Here is a 20,430-nt window from a genome sequence, read left to right on the forward strand (position 1 = left end):
AAAAATTGGAAAATCTTGCTGTTTGACTAGTATTCTTTTCATATCGAATCTTTTATATTTTCCTGAAAGTTGTATATGCATGTCCTTTGCTACTTTTTATATTATTCACAATGGGTGTCAATACTGCTTTTGCCTGGGATTTGGCTTATGATACTAGAGTATAGAAAAAGTTACGGTCTGGAATATCTGCATAAGGATAATTTTTTAGTATGAACTTAAAGGCTTAGCACAAGTTTCTTTAAAATGTTTTTAATTGCAGTAGTAATAAGTACTGCTGGTATCTAAAAAACACAGATTAGTAAATAACTGAATATGAAAATTATCCTTAGTAATACTGCCCAGGGTATATGAACACCTGGATGTATATTATTCTAGTCTTTTATTACATATGCACTTGCATACATACACACATATACAAATAAACATTAGATCTTAATGTGCACATTGTTTTGAACTGTAAAACAGTTTTACAAAATGGTAAGAAATAACACTAATTTCCACTGCTTGAGAATATATATCATATGGATTGGGTTTGAGTTATATGAGGTACATAATAGAGTATCAAAAGTAAAGAATACATTCCAGGGCCAGTCACAGTGGCTCATGCCTGTAATCCCAACACTTTGGGAGGCCAAGGTGGGTGGATCACTTGAGCCCAGGGGTTCAAGACCAGCCTGGGAATGTGGTGAAACCCCATCTCTACAAAAAATACAAAAAAATTAGCTGGGCATAGTGGCATGCACCTGTAGTACTAGCTACTGGGCAGGTTGAGTTTGAGCCCTGGAGATTGGGGCTGCAGTGAATCATGATCATGCCACTGCACTTAAGCCTGGGAGACAGAGTGAGACCCTGCCTCTCTCTCGCTCTCTCTCACACGTGCGCACACACACCCCATCCTGGTGTGGGCCTATATTCCCAGCTACTTGGGAGGCTGAGGCTAGAGGATGGCTTGAATCCAGGACATGGAGGCTGTAGTGTAAAGAATATGATTTTTTTTTCTCATAGCCCAGAAAATCCCTTGCAGGTGTAATGGTTTGACCTTTGGTTTAATAATTAAATTTGCAGAAAGATAGCCCAAATAACATTGTCCATGCCAGTAGTATATTCTTTACTCTGCTTTTATGAAGAAGATAGAAATGACCTCCCAAAGCATTCAGACATCAGGGCCTTTTTAAGAAAGTAAGTCATAGATCTGTTGTGGAGTTGAGAACTGTTTATCTCTAAGCCAAAATACAATGGACATTCAGTGTTCTTATGAGTCAGTGGTTAAATTATATGCCCAGTAAAATCTGTTTAAGACATTAGGAAAAACTCACTCTAGATTTTGGAAAGAGTGCCAGAGGGAAAAATTAAGATTTAATATTTGGGAATTTTGATGATTAAATCCTTAGTATTCATGAAAATTCCCTTATTCTTGTGAAAGATTTTGTTTTTTTAACTTGATATTTGGCTGACATGCCATCAAAGCACTTCACCCTTCCTTGGAAAGCCAGGTATTTAGTAGGAATGTTTTTCAAAAGGAACATCCACCATCTAATGCTCATCTACCATGAGCATTGCCATGATAGGCAAGAGACAACATCACATTTTCTTTTGTTGAGTAAAGTCATTCAACATGATTTTTATTGCCTGCCTAAGCACAGTCCTCTAAGCAGTGGCTCCATTATTCTGTTTCATTTCAGAATAATACTTTTTCTCTTCCCTGACTAGTAAAATTTACCCTTCATTAATTTAATAAAAATTTATTTAAAAGCAAATAAAATTTAATGACTGTTTATTCAGTGCCATCCACTAGGCTGAGTGGTGGGAGTAAGGAAATGAATTAGGCTTCTTCCGGATTATTAGGGAGCTTTCGGTCTTTACAATCTAATGGCAGTGATGGAAAAGTAGACTTATCAATTATAAAGTGATTAGTGTTATGTTTAGGGTTCCTCAGGAACATGAAGGAGAAACATCTAATTCAGAATGGGGAACTGAGAAAGGCTGAATCTTGAAAGATCATTTGTAGTTAGCCGGAAGTGTGAAGGGAGAGGGATATCATAGAGAGAAGGTGGGAACTGTTACTAATGTTTTATTTCTGAAGGTGGTAATGAGTTCTTGGAAGTTCATTGTATTATTTGTATCACTGTATATCAGAAGACTTTAATAATAAGCATTGAATCATTAAGCCTTAGAGGTGATTTCTGGGTATTGATAACAAAATATTATGAAAGGATTTTCTATTGTATAGAAACTAGAGGCAGGGGTACTATAAATGAGAAATAATAATAGATAAGTGAAAGTAAGTTTATATATTACTTGCCTTTTCAGGATAAGTTTCATTTGGGGGAAATAGTTTTACTATTTTTGAAATTAAGACATAAAAAATCTTACGTTTATATGCTTTCTATTTCTCCTTTTCAGACTCAAGATATAATCATTCTTTTAAAATGTTCTGCTTTTAGTCTTTTGCTATGTTGTATCCTGCTGGGTACAACTAGGCATTTAATACACTTTTCATTTTGATGAAAACATTTACATTTTGGCCCACTAATTTTTTTAGGCTCATGCTTTTTGGAGACAGGTTTAGATATCTCTTAAAATTTTTAAATTATTTTGGAAGCTTTGTATTCTTGTCTAGTTTTAGTTATACATTACATTATTAGGAGGAAAATTAGGAAAGAATACATGTAAAAAACAATTTTTTAAAGAGGAAATTTGATTTTACTGTTCTACGATAAATGCTCAAGAAAATAGTAATGTATTTTTTTTTTCTCTTTTAGCCTTTCTAAGAAAAGTCTACAGCATTCTTTCTCTGCAGGTTCTCTTAACTACAGTGACTTCAACAGTTTTTTTATACTTTGAGTCTATACGGACATTTGTACATGAGAGGTAAGGTAATGAGATGATAATGAATAATTTTCAGACATTGCATATTATCAAAAAGGCATAAACAAAATCCACTTTTTTTCTATTAACTTTTGAGGTTAAAATGTAAAAAAGGTTCATTTACTCTTATAAGTCTGATTAGTTTTGTTTTTGATGAAGAAAAATACTCCACAACATGGTATTTACCTCTGAACTTTTTAGCTTCAGTTTCTTAGGGTTAAACCCTCAGTAAAAATTAAGAATTTTTACTGCATGCCATTTTTAAAAGTCTTAATTTTTAAAAACTTTATTAGACTATATTCCCTGTGCTCCAAGCCTAAGACAGTACTTGAAAAATAAATGTGTGTTCATTTTAGTTTTGGCTCATGACTAGCATAATTTCACCGGGAACTTTTCAAAAGAGCTCCACATGATTCATCCCTGATTAAAAATCAGGGATGAATCATAATTATTTCCATGATACAGTTTCGTTATATTAAAGGAAAGGAGAACTAATGAATATTTTCATAGAAGTAGAGAATTTCTGTCCTCCCTTCTCCCCACCAAAGGGGAGTCTTGAACTATTAGTTTGCTATTGGAGGTACAATTCGGGGAGTCTTGAACTATTAGTTTGCTATTGGAGGTACAATTCTTTAATTTAAATTACAGCCATATGGCAAATACCCTAAAAAAGTAGTTGTTATTATTTAATTTCTTTATTGTATAATATTAGTATACTAATTGCAAACATTATTCAAATATGATAGAAGTTTATATGGTAAAAAGAAAAAGTTTCCCCCGTTCATTTTGGGCTCTTTTCTTTGTCTTGAGGCTCGTTTCTACCTTGTACTCCTCAAATTTTCCAGATATAAAATAATTTGATAGTTTGGTGTGGATCATTCCAGATTTTTTTCCCTGTACTTTCATAAACATATAAAATAGATAAATTTTATTAAATTGGATAATACTGCTCATGCTATTTTTTCTTTAACTTGAAACACTTAATATTATGTCTTTCAGTCCTGCCTTAATTTTGCTGTTTGCCCTCGGATCTCTGGGTTTGATTTTTGCATTGACTTTAAACAGACATAAGTATCCCCTTAACCTGTACCTACTTTTTGGATTTGTGAGTACTCTGACTTTCTCTATTCCCTTAACAATTATTCTTGAGTTTTAAATAAATGCATATATAATACATATATAACAGTGGCAGAACAAAATTAATGAGTTTTTTTTAGAGTACTTTGGAAATTACTTGTAATTTTATAGTCTTTTAAAACTTTTAACAGTTTATTAGTTTCAAAGGTTTTTCTATTAATATTAGTATGTAGTGGAAAAAATGCTGAATTGGAATCAGATGACCTGGCTTTGCTACTATCTGATTATGTGACACTTGGCAAGGCATTTATCCTTTCTGTGCCTAAGTTTTTTCATATGTAAAATGAGAATATTAAAGTAGATAAATCCTTGTGATACCTTCTACCTCTAATATTCTATTATTTTCTTGGGAGAAAATTATGTTGTGGCTTTAATTTCATAAAATTTAAATTCTTTATTATTAACTCTTCTTTGTTATTATCTTACTACTCTGGTCTTTTAAAGAACCATTTTGCTCAAATTATGTGCATTAGTAACTTTTTTCAAAATTATAGTTGGGAGAACCCAACTTTAAGTCCTGTGTTGAGATATTTGTGAAAATTAAAACCCAAACTACCACTTATGAAAATTCAGTTTAGAATATGACCAGAATAAGGGGATAAGCCTCAAGTTATGTGTCTAAAAAATTATTTTGCCTCTTCTCATCCAGTATGACTAGATTCTAACCTAAAAATTTACTTCAGAACATTCCAAACTAATATTAAGAATACTTGGGTGGGTGCAGTGGCTCATGCCTGTAATCCCAGCACTCTGGAAGGCTGAGGTGGGCAGATCGCTGGAGTCCGGGAATCTGAGACCAGCCTGGGCAACATAGTGAGACCCCATCTCCACAAAAAAATACAGAAATTAGCTGGGCATGGTGGTGTGCACCTGTAGTCCCAGCTACTTGGGAGGTTGAGGTGGGAGGATCACTGTAATGGGGTTGTGGGGTGGAGGCTGCAGTGAGCTGAGATCACGTGACTGAACTCCAGCCTGAGTGACAGAGTGAGACCCCATCTCAAACAAACAATACGAGTGGGAAAAGTCAAATACGAGTGGGAAAAGCTATTGATTAGATTAAAATGCTTTAAACTAAAAACGTTTGTGAATTCTGATAATGAGTTTGTGTTAAAATGATAAAGAAAAGCTGCTGACTTTGTAAGTTTCAGTAATAGGAAAGATTATTCATTTAAATCTTAAGCTCTTTTGTTTGCAAGATTGTCAATCCTAACTCAAGTTATGGCAAGTAACAAGGAGTTTAAGGATGTAAGAGCTTGAGAACCCACCAACCCAAATCCTCTTCAAGAAGATGAACTGGAGAACTGGAGGAAGATTCCAGAAATGATGATATCATAGGAAATTCAGTGACGAAAGTCTGTGTTCTCCTCTCCCTCGTTCTATTACATCTCTTCTCTACCTCAGTTGTCCTTATACATTGTTTTCCCTTTTTCTGTCTTTAATTTTTACATGACCCATTGTTTGCCCCCAAAGAGTCATTTAACTTTAGCTCCCACTGCCATTGCTTCAATCTCTTGAGTTCAGATTCCTGAGTCAGAAAGAATCTGGTCCAGGCATGGTGGCTCATGCCTGTGTGATCCCTGCGCTTTGGGAAGCCGGGGCAGGCATATTGCTTGAGTTCAGGAGTTCAAGACCAGCCCGGGCAACATAGTGAGACCTTGTCTCTGCAAAAAATACAAAAATTAGCCAGATGTTATGGCACGTGCTTGTAGTCCCACTACTCAGGAGGCTGAGGCAGGAGGATCACTTAAACCGGAAGGTGGAGGTTGCAGTGAGCTGAGATTGTGCCACTGCCCTCCAGCCTCAGTGACAGAGTGAGACCCTGTCTTAAAAAGAAAGAGGGGGGGAAAAGGGGGTGGGAGGGAGGAAGAAAGGAAAAGGAAGGAAGGAAGGAGAGAGAAAGAATCTGATTGGTACACTTGGTTGTTGGCACAGGTCACATTGTAGGCTGTTAGTCAATATATGGGTTGCCAGGCCTTGGGTAAGAGCCAACTCCTGGCCTAGTCAGCTATGTCTCAGGAAAGAGGAAGTATAAAAAAAAAGGCGGCCATATAGAATTCCTCTTCACATCTACATGTAGCCTCCTCTCAGAAAGACTGATTTCTGTGTGGGAAGAGGGTGTAGTTCAACTTTTGCCCAGCAGGGAGAGGTCCCACTAGAAAAGCATCAACCAAATGCTTATAGGCAAGATAGTCACTGATTGTTAAATCTATTCATCATGCCCATAGCTAAAAATGGTTTAACAAATAAGTATGTACAATACATTTCCTTAAATTACTCAGGGACCTTTAACGTTAGGGGTTTTTTTGGTCCTGATCCACCAAGATAAGAAAGGAAGTGAATCTTATCTTGCCCTAGTAGGAGTGTGTGTGTGTATGCATGCACATAGACAGAAAGACAGACAGACAGACAGTCAGTCCTCGACTTAGAATCATTCACCTTAAGGTTTTCCACTTTTATGATGGTGTCAAAGCAATATGCAACCACGAAATTTCAGACTTTAAGCATTGGTGATTTCTTTAACCAAAGACACTCTGAGCTACATTTTTGACTTAACGATATTTTCAACTTACAGTGGGGTGTATTGGCATGTAACCCTATTGTAACTCAAGGAGCATGTGTGTATCTGTTTTAAAGGGGCATTATCATGTTTTCCTAGTCTTAGGTCTTAACTCCTATTTATACCATCCTGTTTCCTTAGATACTTGAATGTGTATGGGATTTCTTTCCTAAAATCTTGTCATAAATAGCAAGAATATAGTATGATCATGTTGCCCCCCCCCCCCCAACAAAATTTCTTTCTTTTCTTTTTTTTTGAGACAGGGTCTCTCTCTGTCACCCAGGCTGGAGTGCAGTGGCACGAACTTGGCTCACTGCAACCTCTGCCTCCTGGGCTTAAGCGATCCTCCCACCTCCCAGCCTCCCAAGTAGCTGGGACTACAGGTGCATGTCACCATCCTTGGCTAATTTTTTTGTATTTTTAGTAGAGAGGGGGTTTTGCTGTGTCACCCAGGCTGGGCTCAAACTCCTGGACTCAAGCAATCCACCTGCCTCGCCCTCCCAGAGTACTGGGATTACAGGTGTGAGCCACCATGCCCAGCCCAGAAAAAAATTTCTATCGTCTTTTGCTACCATTTTTGCTGGCACTACTAAAAGCATTAAAATGTGACAGCAGTTCCATTGCCTCCACGTCTATGTACAATTTCTAATACCATTTTTGCCCTGGTGCTGATGGTTTCCTGATATCAGGTAGGGTGGAGTACAGGGATGCTTCTACCAGGAGTATGATTATACAGCCACTGCCTTTATTTCTGGCTTTGCCTTTGTGATATGGTCTATCAGATGATTGATAAAATCTATCTAGAGTAAGGATATAAGACAAAATAAAGATAACTGTAATTAAGGGGAAAGAGAGGCTAGAGGACATGGCTCAGTATCCCCAAGTCTTTTATATAGGATATGGGTTCAGCTACTTCTGACTTGACTTAAACAGTGACAAAATAACAATGGCTTAAACAAGATAGTTTATTTCTCTTCATGTAAAAATTTGAATGACAATTTAGTGAAGGTGACAAGGACCCACGCTTCTGCTAAGGTCCAGGCATTCCTAGAGTGGCATATGGTAGATCATATGGTATAAGATAGATCACTCCCACAGCCACAGAGTATCCAGTTATTAATACGAACAAATGAGAAGAGGAAGGGGAGAGCAAGTCTTTCTTTGTTTTTAGAGCACAATCCAGAAGTTGAATTCCTATCTTAGTCACGTTAAATTAGCTAGAGTATCGTTACGTAGTCAGACCTAGCTGCAAAGGAGACTGAAAAAATGCAGTTTAATCTGAACAGCCATGTGTCCAGGTAAAAATTCTGTTATTAGGGAAGAAAGAGAGAATGAATATTGGGAAACAGTTTCAAGATTCCCACACCAAAGTACTACCTAAATATTTTATTCTTCCTATGTTTGTGTGAGGTATTGAGGTTTTATAAATGTGCACATAATTTGCAATTGTATGCTTATTTATATTACACAGTAAGAAAAATAGAATGTTCTATATTTATAGTCTTCCTGTTACAAATATGCGATTAGAGCATAAAGAGTCATAGTATCACAATTAGAATGTAAATATTCTCATTCAATATCTTGAGGTCTCATTTTCACTATGGTGGGTTTACTAACTGCCCCGTATACTTCGCAGGGCTGCTTTGAAGCTAAAATGAGATCATTCATATGGGATCACATTAAGCTGCTAGAAATTAGAAAATGTACATGAGATAGTATAAATTTTACAGTCATTAATTTAAGTTTCTTTTCATTAGACGCTGTTGGAAGCTCTGACTGTGGCAGTTGTTGGTAAGCCGTAATTGCATTTCTATATGTTATAATAACTTTTTAATTTAGATAAATCTTTCAGGTAAAAAGGTATTTGGGGCTAAAGTTTAACATCATGGTATATCATATTTCAGAAATATAGCATAGAATGAAGAATTCCTAAAGTATAAGCAAAAGTCTGATATTTATCCTTTACATATTTCGGCTGAGCTTAGAAGTGGAAAAGAAAAATAAAAGGAATGGAGAACAGTATTTCATTTGTTTATCCATTTAGAAAAATAAGACAACTATAGCTAAACTTTTCCCTAATTTAAAGGTATCCTCAAGTAACTGAGAACATGTGTTTTGAGCCACATACATTGATCATATGTATGAGCTTAACTCCTTTAACTGGCCTGTGCCGAACTGTGCTTTAATATTATATCCTCATTTTATCAAAAGGCACTACAAGAAACAGTGGTAATTTCTGCTCTGTATTTCATGTTAAATATATGTTTGAAGGCCGCTTCTGTTATAATTACTTGATTACCCTATGTAATGCCTCAAATAAAAAATTTCAGTAAATTAAGAATAGAAATTCTGATTGTCTCAAAATGGTTAACCTTGGTACCAAAAAGGTCAGAGTTAATTATTACTCTCCATAACAGCAAGTTGTTTATCCTTATAGTTTACTCTACCTATTTTGTCATTAGTTTTTTAACCTTTCTATGCCAGTTTTGTTTAATCTGTATGTTTTTGTAATCTCTTTTTAAAAGAATCAATATAAATAAATAGTAATAAATAATAGGATTGAAGCTTCTTAACATAGGAAGTATTATTAATATTTACTTATTATTAATGTTACTTACTATTAAGGTTATCAAATCCATCTCTCCCTTCTCCAGCCCCTACTATGTATAAAGAATGTAGGAGAGAGATTCATTTCAGGATTATTGGAATTGGGGGTAGAAAAACATAGATGAGGTAATCTGAGAACATTATTTTCCTCAGTAATTGCAATATCTTTTCAACCTAATCATATACTTAAATTACTGACAAGAAGCAAAATGGACTTCATGTCTTATCTTTTCCATGTTCACCTTCCTAATCCTGTAATGGCATAAACAGAGAAATTCCAATCATGTAGCATTTAAGGATAGAAAGAACATGAATAATTACTCTCTGAAAAATTAAAAATTACTTAAATGGCTTTGGGTTCAAAGCAGTTAACCTCCAAGAGGTTATAACTTTGCAATTTATTAAAATGTTAAGGAGTTTTATTACAATAGCCATAATTGACTGGATGATTATTCTAAAATTACAGAAAGGAATTTGGCATATATTCAGTAAACCCCAAAATAATGTACTCCAAGATAATACACATTTGGATATAAAGCAGTTAGTGGTTGGTTTCTGTCCTCTGCAGGGTAAGTGAATCGTAGGCAACCCCAGACAGCCCCAATATTTTTCTTTCCCAATTTCCTTGATTTGGGCTGATAAACCAAGTATAACTAACCAGATGATTGCTGGAATTGCTGCTACTGTCCAGGAATTCCCATCCAGGTAGGAGACCCAGAGTCATCCCTATTGATATTTAAACCATAATGGACAATCAATCACCACAGATGGTGGTAAACTGTGCCTGGGACAGAGATGGCTGAGAATCACTCTGCCATACCTGTAAAACTCCAAACTGGCTACAGGCGTAATAGCTCTCCAGTCATTTCATTAACTTGGTAATAATGTGACCTCTGATTTTGTATGAATGAATTTTTTGGAGACTGTTAATTGCATTATGGGTGTGGTTTCACTGTACCCATGTAGTCAAGGATGGATAAGAAATCTTTTCTAATTGTTTTTATTGGCATAAAGTACAGGACAAAATGAAGCATTTCTGTAAAATGCCAGAAAAAGCTGTTTTGTATTGAGCATGTTTATATGCATGTTGATCAGTGTTTTAATTTTACAGTTACTTTCTATGATGTATATATTATTCTGCAAGCTTTCATACTGACTACTACAGTATTTTTTGGTTTGACTGTGTATACTCTACAATCTAAGAGGGATTTCAGCAAATTTGGAGCAGGGTAAGTTGTATATATTCTTGGATATAATAGATAGATGTCTTTAATTATTATAGGTGGTTTTGAGGAATGTGCTACACTGTTATTTTTGGGTGCTGTCTTAAAACGGAGGGTAATAAGAGATCATCTCTTTGAGTACTAGGGCCAGGTCGTACTCCCAGAACATACACAGAAATGGAAAGTGGCTTTGACTTACTTGCTTCTCTCCTATAGTGAAAGGGAAGTGAATTAAAAAAAATAATAATAAGCTTTCCAGAGAGTTTAAGCTTGTATGCTTTATTAACCTTATGGAATTTACTGAAATTATTTCAGTCTTTGTCTTAGCATAAATGTTACCAAGACCATCTACGTCTTCGTGGAAAAAGCGCTGTAATTAGTACAGGTATTGAAAGGGTCTGCATGAACTTTAAGGCCTTTTGATCCATCTAGATTAACCTGTATCCTTCCTCAAACAAATATACGGAATGATCCTTTTTATATTAGGATTATGGTACAGCATTGCCCTCACCTGGTAGGAATGCATAGACTCTTTTCTAAGCTCACAGTGGCTTCCTGTTGGCACAGTCACCCAACCATTTTCTTTTTCCTGTTACAACACTATTTACGAAAGTCTGCTCTTGCTAAACTTTCTTTCCTCCCCCACCCCTTCTATTCTGGTAATCCAGAACACCAGAAGTCTCTATTGAGATAAAATATAGTTGGTCAGCCAACACGGACAATTGCGCAAGCTGCTTAAATAGTTTCATTAGAATAGAGTTTGATTTAGGGAGAGGTAACATTTTCTGTTTTCCTTCTTTGGAAGGATGTTTCATACATATTTGTGTGTCATATATGATGAAAGGTTTGTTCTACTTCCTCTTCTCAACCCAGTCTCCAACTGTTCCCTCCCTTTCATTAATTCCAGTATCATCTCTCTAAATCCTTTTCTGGTAAACCTGCCTTGTATTTCAGCCTCTTCATAATAAATTTACATTGATTGATAAAAATGGTATTACAGTGATCATATATAGATCTGAGACCAGATATTTCTGAAGTGCGTCTGTCTGTGTCTGCTGTTTCTGATAATTCTTATGATATTTTCTTTAAGTATTCAGTTATTTTTGACTATGTAATTGTCCTTGAAAAATTATTTGTTGAATTTCTTTGAGGCCTTGGTTGAAGGTGTACTTTTCCATACAGTATTTGGGTTTTTGCCTAGCATCTGGGAAAACTATTGGATTAGGTCCACTTGAAAGTAAATTCATGGCTTACAATGTTTTCCCAACCACACAGGTGTTATTCAGTTAGACTACAAATCAGCAAAGGGATAGCTTGTGGTGACAATTTCCCAGGATGGTTCTTCTCTGCCCCCACCCCCCAATTTACCCCTGCTTAGTGCATTGATGACTTTTCTTGTAGTTGGGCAAATTCAGCTACAGTACTATGATTACTTCTTTGGGTTTCCACTTTTACCTAGATTTTGACTTGATAATTCCATTCTACCTTGACAGTTATTTGATGTTTTTAAGAAGGTATTCTTTGTTTTCTCTTTTATGCATCATTTCAGTAGTTTTTCGGGGTGGAACAGGGGCAGTAATTAGTCTGAAATAGTCCTTATTTGCTGTAATACTGGAAACGGAACCCTTTCAAAATTGCCTTTTACCTGTATTACTACAACCAGCCTCTCTGTTCTCCAGTCTTACCAGTTTCCAGCCTCTTTTCCACCAAGCAGTTGGATGATACAAAAATGAAAACTTGATTACAGTATACATATTTAAAATTTTAACACTTCACTACTGCTCTTGGTATACAGCCCAGTTCTCCACTGAATTGCATCTACTGCTATTAGTTACTGGATATTGCCATGTAATGATTCTCTAGCAAAATCCTAATAATAATTATACTTTGGTCAGTATGCCATAGATTCAGCTACTTAAGAGTAGCACTTTATTGCATTTTAAATAAAACATAATGGCACTACTTACTGTGATGCCTCAAAGCCAAAGTGGTTGTGGAAGCTGCGCCAAAATGGATATAAAGACCGAGGGAAAAGATTTTCTGTGAAAACATTTTCTAAAAAGTTTATAGGCTGTTCCTTCTGACCTGTTTATGGGACATAATAGGGACTGAAGAAATGTGTTAAATGTTTGGATGTATGGTAGTATGAAGCAATGGTGGCAGTGCTTCATAGATTGACTTAAAGCTGTGATGTCTTTACAACATCATTATCCTGTGGTAATTCTGCCACAAAAGGAATTAAATCTCAGAACTACATATGGTAACCATGGCAACTGGTCACTGGTGTGCTAGAGTTGCCTTGTGCCAGCTTATGAGAGGCATCTTGCAAGTCAGTTGTTAAACTGCTGGAAGCTTAAAGTAGGCCATGGAGGATGTATGTACACCACAGAAATTAAGAAGCACTACAAATCAGGGCTCATTTTCTTTCCTAGAAAGTCAGTTTACTGGTACATCACTGTAAGTTATTTTTTTATTCTGTGCTTCTTGTTGAGAAGGAAGAGGGTAGGATTTGTGAGTCCTCTAGATGGAGTTGTTAGAATAGCAAAATCAGCACTATGTCCATGGTATATCTTATCTATATTCTCAGAAAATTTGCTCTCTTTGATGCTTAAATATTTAATGAGATGTGAGTCAGAGTAGAGTGAACTAACAACTTAGGCAGAATATTTGTAGCACATGACTTTCAAATCTTTACCTGTTACAGTATCTACAGAGAATGCTGTTAGAAACTGACAAGTCTTAGGCTGAATTTCTTACTAGAAACTTACCAAATGGAGCCTGTGACCCTAAATAACCATTTTAGTGTGTGTACACTTAGGTCGCTGGGTGGGGCATGCTGCTTAACCAGGGAGCCTAAGTGTGTCAGATTTCAACTTGGATGTTGTAGTGGACAAAAGGTATCTGTTTTAATATGTATTGTCAATAGTGTCTGATCAGGCTCAAATGTAGGATCTTGTCCAGTTAGTGAATAAGAGTAAATTAATGTCCAGTGACCTCTGGCAGCCCTATCCTAATGTCTTATTAGAAGCCTACAAGAATTGGAGAGGATTTTTCATGGGTCTCTTGTGTTTCTGAATGTCTTGTGAATGATGTGCTGACTGCTCTTTGTTCCAGACAATCTTTTTAAGGGTTTTTTTTTTTCCAATAGCGAACAGCCTGGAAAGATAGAAATAGTGCTCGCTAGAGCAGAGGGCAAGCATGTTTACTTTCCATTATAAAAAAGACTTGCTTCCCTAAATTCAAGGTTCCTCTCTTGTAACACAACCCACTGTGTGTGTAGGTGTCATGTGGCCCTCTTAGCATCACCTGGGCCCTGTCATAAAAATGCTGATACTACTGTTATTACTGTAAACTGTCCTTTATGTCAGACCTAGGAGCTTGATGCATCCATGAAACTGTGCCAGGCTAACTTGTTAGCCTGCAAGTAGGGTAATGTCTCGGATGTTGTAAGTTCTTAATATCACCTTCCCCATACCCCATGGTGCAGGAGCTTTGGAATTTCCCTAGGCTTTAAGAATGAAAAAGCAAATCCTAAGTCCCTTTCAGTCCTGAAGGATCTATATTGTGAGGTAGCATGATACCTCATTCTCACTTAGGTATGCCAGATGTATCCTGAGAAATTTTAGGGCCATTTCAGAGAGACAGCTGAGGACTAGATTCTCATCATGCCTTCATTTCACCAAATAGCATTACAATACATAACTGTTATTGTGAGAGAACTTATTTTGTATGAGTTCAGTCCTTTTGCATTTATTTATTTATTTATTTATTTATTTATTTATTTTTTAATGGTATCTTGGTAAATGTTCTTTGTGCACTAGACAAGAATGTGCATTTTGTTGCTGCTGTCGGATGATTTGATAAATGTCAATTAGGTAAAGTTGGTTCATAATGTTAAGTCTTCTATTTGCTTACTAATTTTCTGCCTACTTGTTTTATCAATTAATGTGAGAGGGGTGTTGAAATTTCCAACTACAAGTATGGATTGGTCTATTTCTTATGTAAATTCTATAATTTTGCATCATATTATTTTAAACTTCATTTTTAGATGCAGAAACATTTAGGATTGTTGTACTCTTGAACTGACCCCTTTATCATTATGAAGTGACCTTCTTTAGCTCTAGTAATATCATTGCCCTAAAATCTATTTTGTTATTACTATAGCAACCCCAGCTTTCTTAATTTGTGTTAGCATGTTAGCATCGTATATCTTTTTCTATCCTTTTATTTTTAATGTATTTGTGTCTTTATATTTAAAAGGTTTTTTTTTTAGAAATCATAGTTCTGGATCTTGGTTTTTAAAAATCTAATCTGACCATCTCTGCTTTTAGTTAGTGTATTTACTCCATTTACATTTATTGTGATTATTAAGATGGTTGTGTTTATCTTCTTTATTGGCTTATTAGCTATAGTTCTTTTAATTAGAGGTTGCTCTAGGTTTTATAATATATGACTTTAAATTATTAGTCTATCCTCAAATAATATACCATTTCATGTATACTTGTATCTCCTTTTCCCTACCTTTGTGCCATTGTTGCCGTAACTTTTAGTTCTACATGTTATAAACTCCATAATACATTATTATTTTTGCACTAAAAATTATATTATCTTTTAAAGGGATTTTAAAAATAGAAGTCCTTTTATGTTCACCAATGTATTTGCCATTTCTACTCTTCTTCATCTCTTCATGTAAATCTAAATTTCCACCTAATATCATTTGACTGAGGGACTTCTTTCTAACATTTCTTATTGTCTGTTGGTCATCTTTTGTGTCTGAAAAAAACCTTTGTCTTTATTTTTGAAAGTTACTTTTGCTGGGTGTAAGATTCTAGGTTTTGGGGTTTTTTTTCTTGCTTTCAGTATTTTAAAGATGTCATTCCACTGTTCTCTGACTTATGTAGTTTCTGACAAGAAGTCTACCATCTTTCTTATATTTATTCCTCTGTATATGTTTCCTCCACACATACATAGCTACTTTTACCATTTTTTCTTTATCACTGGTTTGCAGTAATTCGATTACAATATTTCTTGGTGTGGTTCCCTCCCCCTCCACTTTTCTTCTGTTTCTTGGATCTGACAATGTAAAGTTTTCATCAAATTTGGAAAAAAAAATTATTTAATTGATGGGGTCTTGCTGTGTTGCCTAGGCTGGACTCAAACTCCTGGGTTCAAGTGATCCCTCCACCTCCTGAGTAGCTGGGATTACAGGCACATACCACTGTGCACAGCTCAAATCTGGGAAATTTTTGGCCATTATTTCTTCAAACATTTATCTGTCTCCCCTTCTTTCTCCTCTGCTTGAGACTCCAGTTACATCTGTGTTAGACTTCTAGATGTTGTCCCCTAATTCACTGTTTTTTGGGGGTTTTTTTTGTCTTTTTCTCTCTGCGATTCATTTTGGTTAGTTTCTATTGCTGTTTTCAAATTTAGTAATCTTCTTCAGTGTCTAATCTGCTATTAATTCCAGTCAGAATATTTGTGTTTCATATATTGTATTTTTAATCAATTAAAGTTCAGTTCAATTTGTGTCTTTTGAAAAAAAAAAGTATCTTCCATTTCTCTCCTCCTCATGATCATTCTTTCCTCGATCTCCTTGAACTAGGGAGTATATTTTTAATGTCATTGTCTACTCATTCTATCATTGTGTCATTTCTGGATTTGTTTCTATTGATTGTTTCTTCTCCTTGTTATGGGTCATATTTCCTTCATTCTTTTGCATGCCTTTATAATTTTTTATTGGATGCTGGTCATTATACATTTTACATGGTTGGGTGCTGAATTTTGTTGTATTAACTTTAAATATATTTGGCATTGTTCTCCTAGGATGCAGTTAAGTTCCTTGGAAAGTAAACCTTTTGAGGCTCTGTTAGGCAGGTCCAGAACAGCTTTTAGCTTAGGGGCTCATTTGGCCCTAAGGGTACTGCTGAGACAGTACCCTTCAGCATACTACTCAGTGCATGTCTTACGAGGTCTTTCTACTCCAGCTGGTGTGAATGCAAACTATTCCCAGTCCTGTGTGAACTCTTGAGGATTGTTCGGCCTGCTTCTCTATGGTGGTTCTTTCTCCAGCCTTGGTCACCTCCTTAACATGCATGTATTAATCAGAACGTAGCTACAGACTCCAGGGGAACCCTGTGCACACACCAGAGTGCTCACTTTTGATGGATAGTTCTCTTCTTTCTGGTTTTCTGCCCTGCAAATTCTAGCTACCTTGGCTTCCCTGACCTCTGAATTCTTGTCTACTCAACTCAAGGAGATCGCAAGTGACTGTATGGGTTCTTATGCCTACATGGTGGCCTGGAAACCCTCTGTAGCTGGGGCAAATATAGACTTCACTTTCTTTATATCCTTTGTCTCAGGAATCCCTGTCCTGTGCTGTTTGCTGTCCAGTGTCCAAGAACTGTTGTTTCATATATTTTGTCTGATTTTATTTAAGAAAGGAGGATAAATGTGGCCTCTGTAATTCCCTGTGACCTGAAGCAGCTGATAAGTCCCATACTTTATTACAAAAGACTGACTTCTTGGATGTCCTTTCTCATATAATTTATACTCTCTATATATAACAATTGAATTGTAACTCATAAAATTATGGCAGTGTCAGATGTGTCCATCAATTAAGTTCCATAATACATAAAAATAAAATGGAAAGTACATTGTGAACTTTGATAGACATGTTCACAGAATAACTTGTTATTACTTGGTTTAAAAGTGCAATCATATTTCATTTGTTTATGTATTTTCTAAAAGTTTTTGTAGATCTCTGAATTAAAATACTTGTAATGATATTTCTGCTTTTATCTGTATTTTATGTTCCAAAACTTCACAAATTATACTGTTAACTAGGTTTGTATACCATAAAGACAAATGTTGAATAAATAGCTGTTCTTTCAATTTCTTTAAAAAAAAAAGATCCAAGATGGGCATTATATTCATTGTATGTTTACAAATTCTTACATTTTAGTTATTCTTCAGCAAAAAATCCAGATGGATGTTTTTTTCAGAAAGTGTTGAATGGGTTTACAAAGTTTTTTTTGTAAGGAACAATACTGTAAATTACTACAATTGTATTTTTATAGGCTCTTTGCTCTTTTGTGGATATTGTGCCTGTCAGGATTCTTGAAGGTAAGTTATGTTATAATGGTTAACTTGAAATATAATTCTGGCTGTGTCAATATAAATAACCTCAAAAAGCTATAAGAGATACTCTTATGATAGGACACTTGGTTATAATTATCCAGAACATTTGTATATAGAATGATTATAGCATTATCCCTTTAGAAAATCAGGGTCTTGTGTTGGTCCTTATTATTGACTAAAAAAAAGATGAATGAATAAATGAATTAAATTCATGGAAAGAGGCCCTCGCTTACAACTGCCAAGCTCCAGTGGCACATTTAATTGTGAAAAACGAAATATATTTTAAAATAATTTATATTTGGAATGCTGTTTTTCAAAGTGAGTAATTTAGTTTAATGGAATATAACCACTCATTCATCCTTCCATCCAACAGAGGCAAGTTTGGACCTGCCTTGCCTTTTTCTGCTTTTAACATTTGTATTCAAAGTTGTATACCATTGTCAAATGTGTAATGTAGCAGTAAATCATTAGAAGAAGTAAGTTAAGTCCTGTTAATACTGTTCTCAAATATAAACATATTTCTTTAATCTCTTCCCTATAGTTATTTTTTTATAGCGAGATAATGGAGTTGGTCTTAGCCGCTGCAGGAGCCCTTCTTTTCTGTGGATTCATCATCTATGACACACACTCACTGATGCATAAACTGTCACCTGAAGAGTATGTATTAGCTGCCATCAGCCTCTACTTGGATATCATCAATCTATTCCTGCACCTGTTACGGTTTCTGGAAGCAGTTAATAAAAAGTAATTAAAAGTATCTCAGCTCAACTGAAGAACAACAAAAAAAATTTAATGAGAAAAAAGGATTAAAGTAATTGGAAGCAGTATATAGAAACTGTTTCATTAAGTAATAAAGTTTGAAACAATGATTAAATACTGTTACAATCTTTATTTGTATCATATGTAATTTTGAGAGCTTTAAAATCTTACTGTTCTTTATGATAACTCATTTCTAAGTCCTTGATTTAGGATCTCAGTTAAGAGCTATCAAAATTCTATTAAAAATGCTTTTCTGGCTGGGCACAGTGGCTCACGCCTGTAATCCCACCACTTTGGGAGACCGAGGCAGGTGGATCACGAGGTCAAGAGGTCGAGACCATCCTGGCCAACATGGTGAAACCCTATCTCTACTAAAAATACAAAAATCAGCTGGATGTGGTGGCACATGCCTGTAGTCCCAGCTACTCAAGAGGCTGAGGCCAGAGAATCGCTTGAACCTGGGAGGTGGAGGTTGCATTGAGCCAAGATCACGCCACTGCATTCCAGCCTGGTGACAGAGCGAGACTCAGTCTCAAAAAAAAAAAAAAAAAAAGTTTTTCTTCCTAAATTAGCCACGCATAGCGGTTCGTTTGCAATTCAAAAATAATTTTATGAGTAGATAAGAATATCGGTTTACCTTTGTCTAGGGATTTTATCTAAATTTTCCCTGAATTATTAAGTAATACTGATTTGGCTTTGATTCTAAAGTAGTAGAGTCTTTACCATTATAAACTGTAAATCTATTTTTGCTTAAAAGGAAAAAAATGTAAAAGATAAATTCCACAGAGAATTATTCAGTATTACATTAAAATGTTAATGTCTTTTCATTTTAAATTGTACTAACATTAAAAGTCTGCCTGAAAGTCAGATATTATGACAAAATTTGACATTAATTGTTTTTTAAAGTATAGATTTCATTTGAAATTATAGAATGCTAATGTGGTTAGAGGACACCAAAGATACTGGGTCATCAGCCATTAAGTATATTGATTTCAAAATTAAAATATTTGGGAACTATTGTCTTATGGTTTCATTTGTGTTGGGCCACACAGCATGTTAGGTCAGTGTACCAGTAACCAATGAAATTTTGTCAAATTCCCTCACTGTACTAGTTTGTTAAGCTGCCATAACAAAGTACTACAGCTTGGGTGGCTTCAACAAGAAATTTGTTTTCCCACAGTTCTGGCGGCTAAAAGTCCAAGATCAAGGTGTTAGCAGGGTTGGTTTCCTTTGAGGCCTTTCTCTTTGATTTGTAGATGGCCATCTTCTCCCTGTGTCTTTAAATGGACTTCCCTCTGTACTTGTCTGTGCCCAAATTTCTTCTTCTTATGAGGATACCAGTCATACTGGATTAGGGCCCACACTGAGGACCTCATTTTTCCTTAATTATCTCTTTAAAAACCTATCTCCAAATACAGTCACATTCTGAAGTGCTGGGATTAGGATTTCTTCATGTGAATTTTGGGGGGACTACAACTCGGCCCATAACACCCCCTAAATATTTCCCAGCTATTAAGTTGAAATAAACTTGTAGTATCAATTTAAGCTTGCATGATTTGTAGATGTAAGTTTGACTTTATTATCATTAATTGTTGAATTATCCAAGTGCATGATGTAGTGCAATCAAGTTTAACATAGCATGGTGGGTAAAAGCATCTAGATTAGAATCCTTGCAATCCAACCAGGTGCTTAAGTGACATTTGGCAAATTATTTATCCTTCCTTAGGTCTCTTGCCTCATCTTCATAATGGGAATAATAATGATGTCTAGCTTATTGGGCTATTACAAGGATTAAATGAGATAGATAAATAAACTAAACTAAGTGCCTAATTAATGTCAGCTGATGGTATTAATACCATTTTCAGTTCAAAGGTGGAATGGACTGATTTGTGACTAAAGATTCTGTATAAGCAAAAGTAGATCCGACATTTTTAAAATGTAAAACAATGCCATTCTTTTCACTAAATTATTTTTTATTTAGAAAACAGTTATTTTCCATAAAAATGTTAACATGTAATAAGTTTATCCTTTCTAAATGACTTAAATTTTCCAAAAAAAATTGTTTTAATTTCTGATATGATCAATATAATAAGCGTGTAAAGGAATCCCAAGACCAAGAAGTTTGAAAACCTTTGGTACAAA

General features: G+C 35.4%; 1 protein-coding gene across 1 annotated transcript in view; it reads left to right on the forward strand.

Annotated features, from left to right (window-relative positions):
* TMBIM4 (transmembrane BAX inhibitor motif containing 4) overlaps nucleotides 1-19,306 on the forward strand; it is a 33,471-nt gene extending 14,165 nt beyond the window's left edge. The window contains exons 2-7 of the mRNA XM_003259670.3: nucleotides 2,763-2,871; nucleotides 3,868-3,973; nucleotides 8,320-8,353; nucleotides 10,281-10,398; nucleotides 17,469-17,514; nucleotides 18,071-19,306. Coding sequence (XP_003259718.1) covers nucleotides 2,763-2,871; nucleotides 3,868-3,973; nucleotides 8,320-8,353; nucleotides 10,281-10,398; nucleotides 17,469-17,514; nucleotides 18,071-18,277 — 620 coding nt within the window. The 3' untranslated portion in view covers nucleotides 18,278-19,306. The remainder of the gene's footprint in view (nucleotides 1-2,762; nucleotides 2,872-3,867; nucleotides 3,974-8,319; nucleotides 8,354-10,280; nucleotides 10,399-17,468; nucleotides 17,515-18,070) is intronic.
* The last annotated feature ends 1,124 nt before the right edge of the window (nucleotides 19,307-20,430 follow it).

The sequence above is a fragment of the Nomascus leucogenys genome, chromosome 10 (assembly GCF_006542625.1).
Source record: "Nomascus leucogenys isolate Asia chromosome 10, Asia_NLE_v1, whole genome shotgun sequence".
NCBI lineage: Eukaryota > Metazoa > Chordata > Mammalia > Primates > Hylobatidae > Nomascus > Nomascus leucogenys.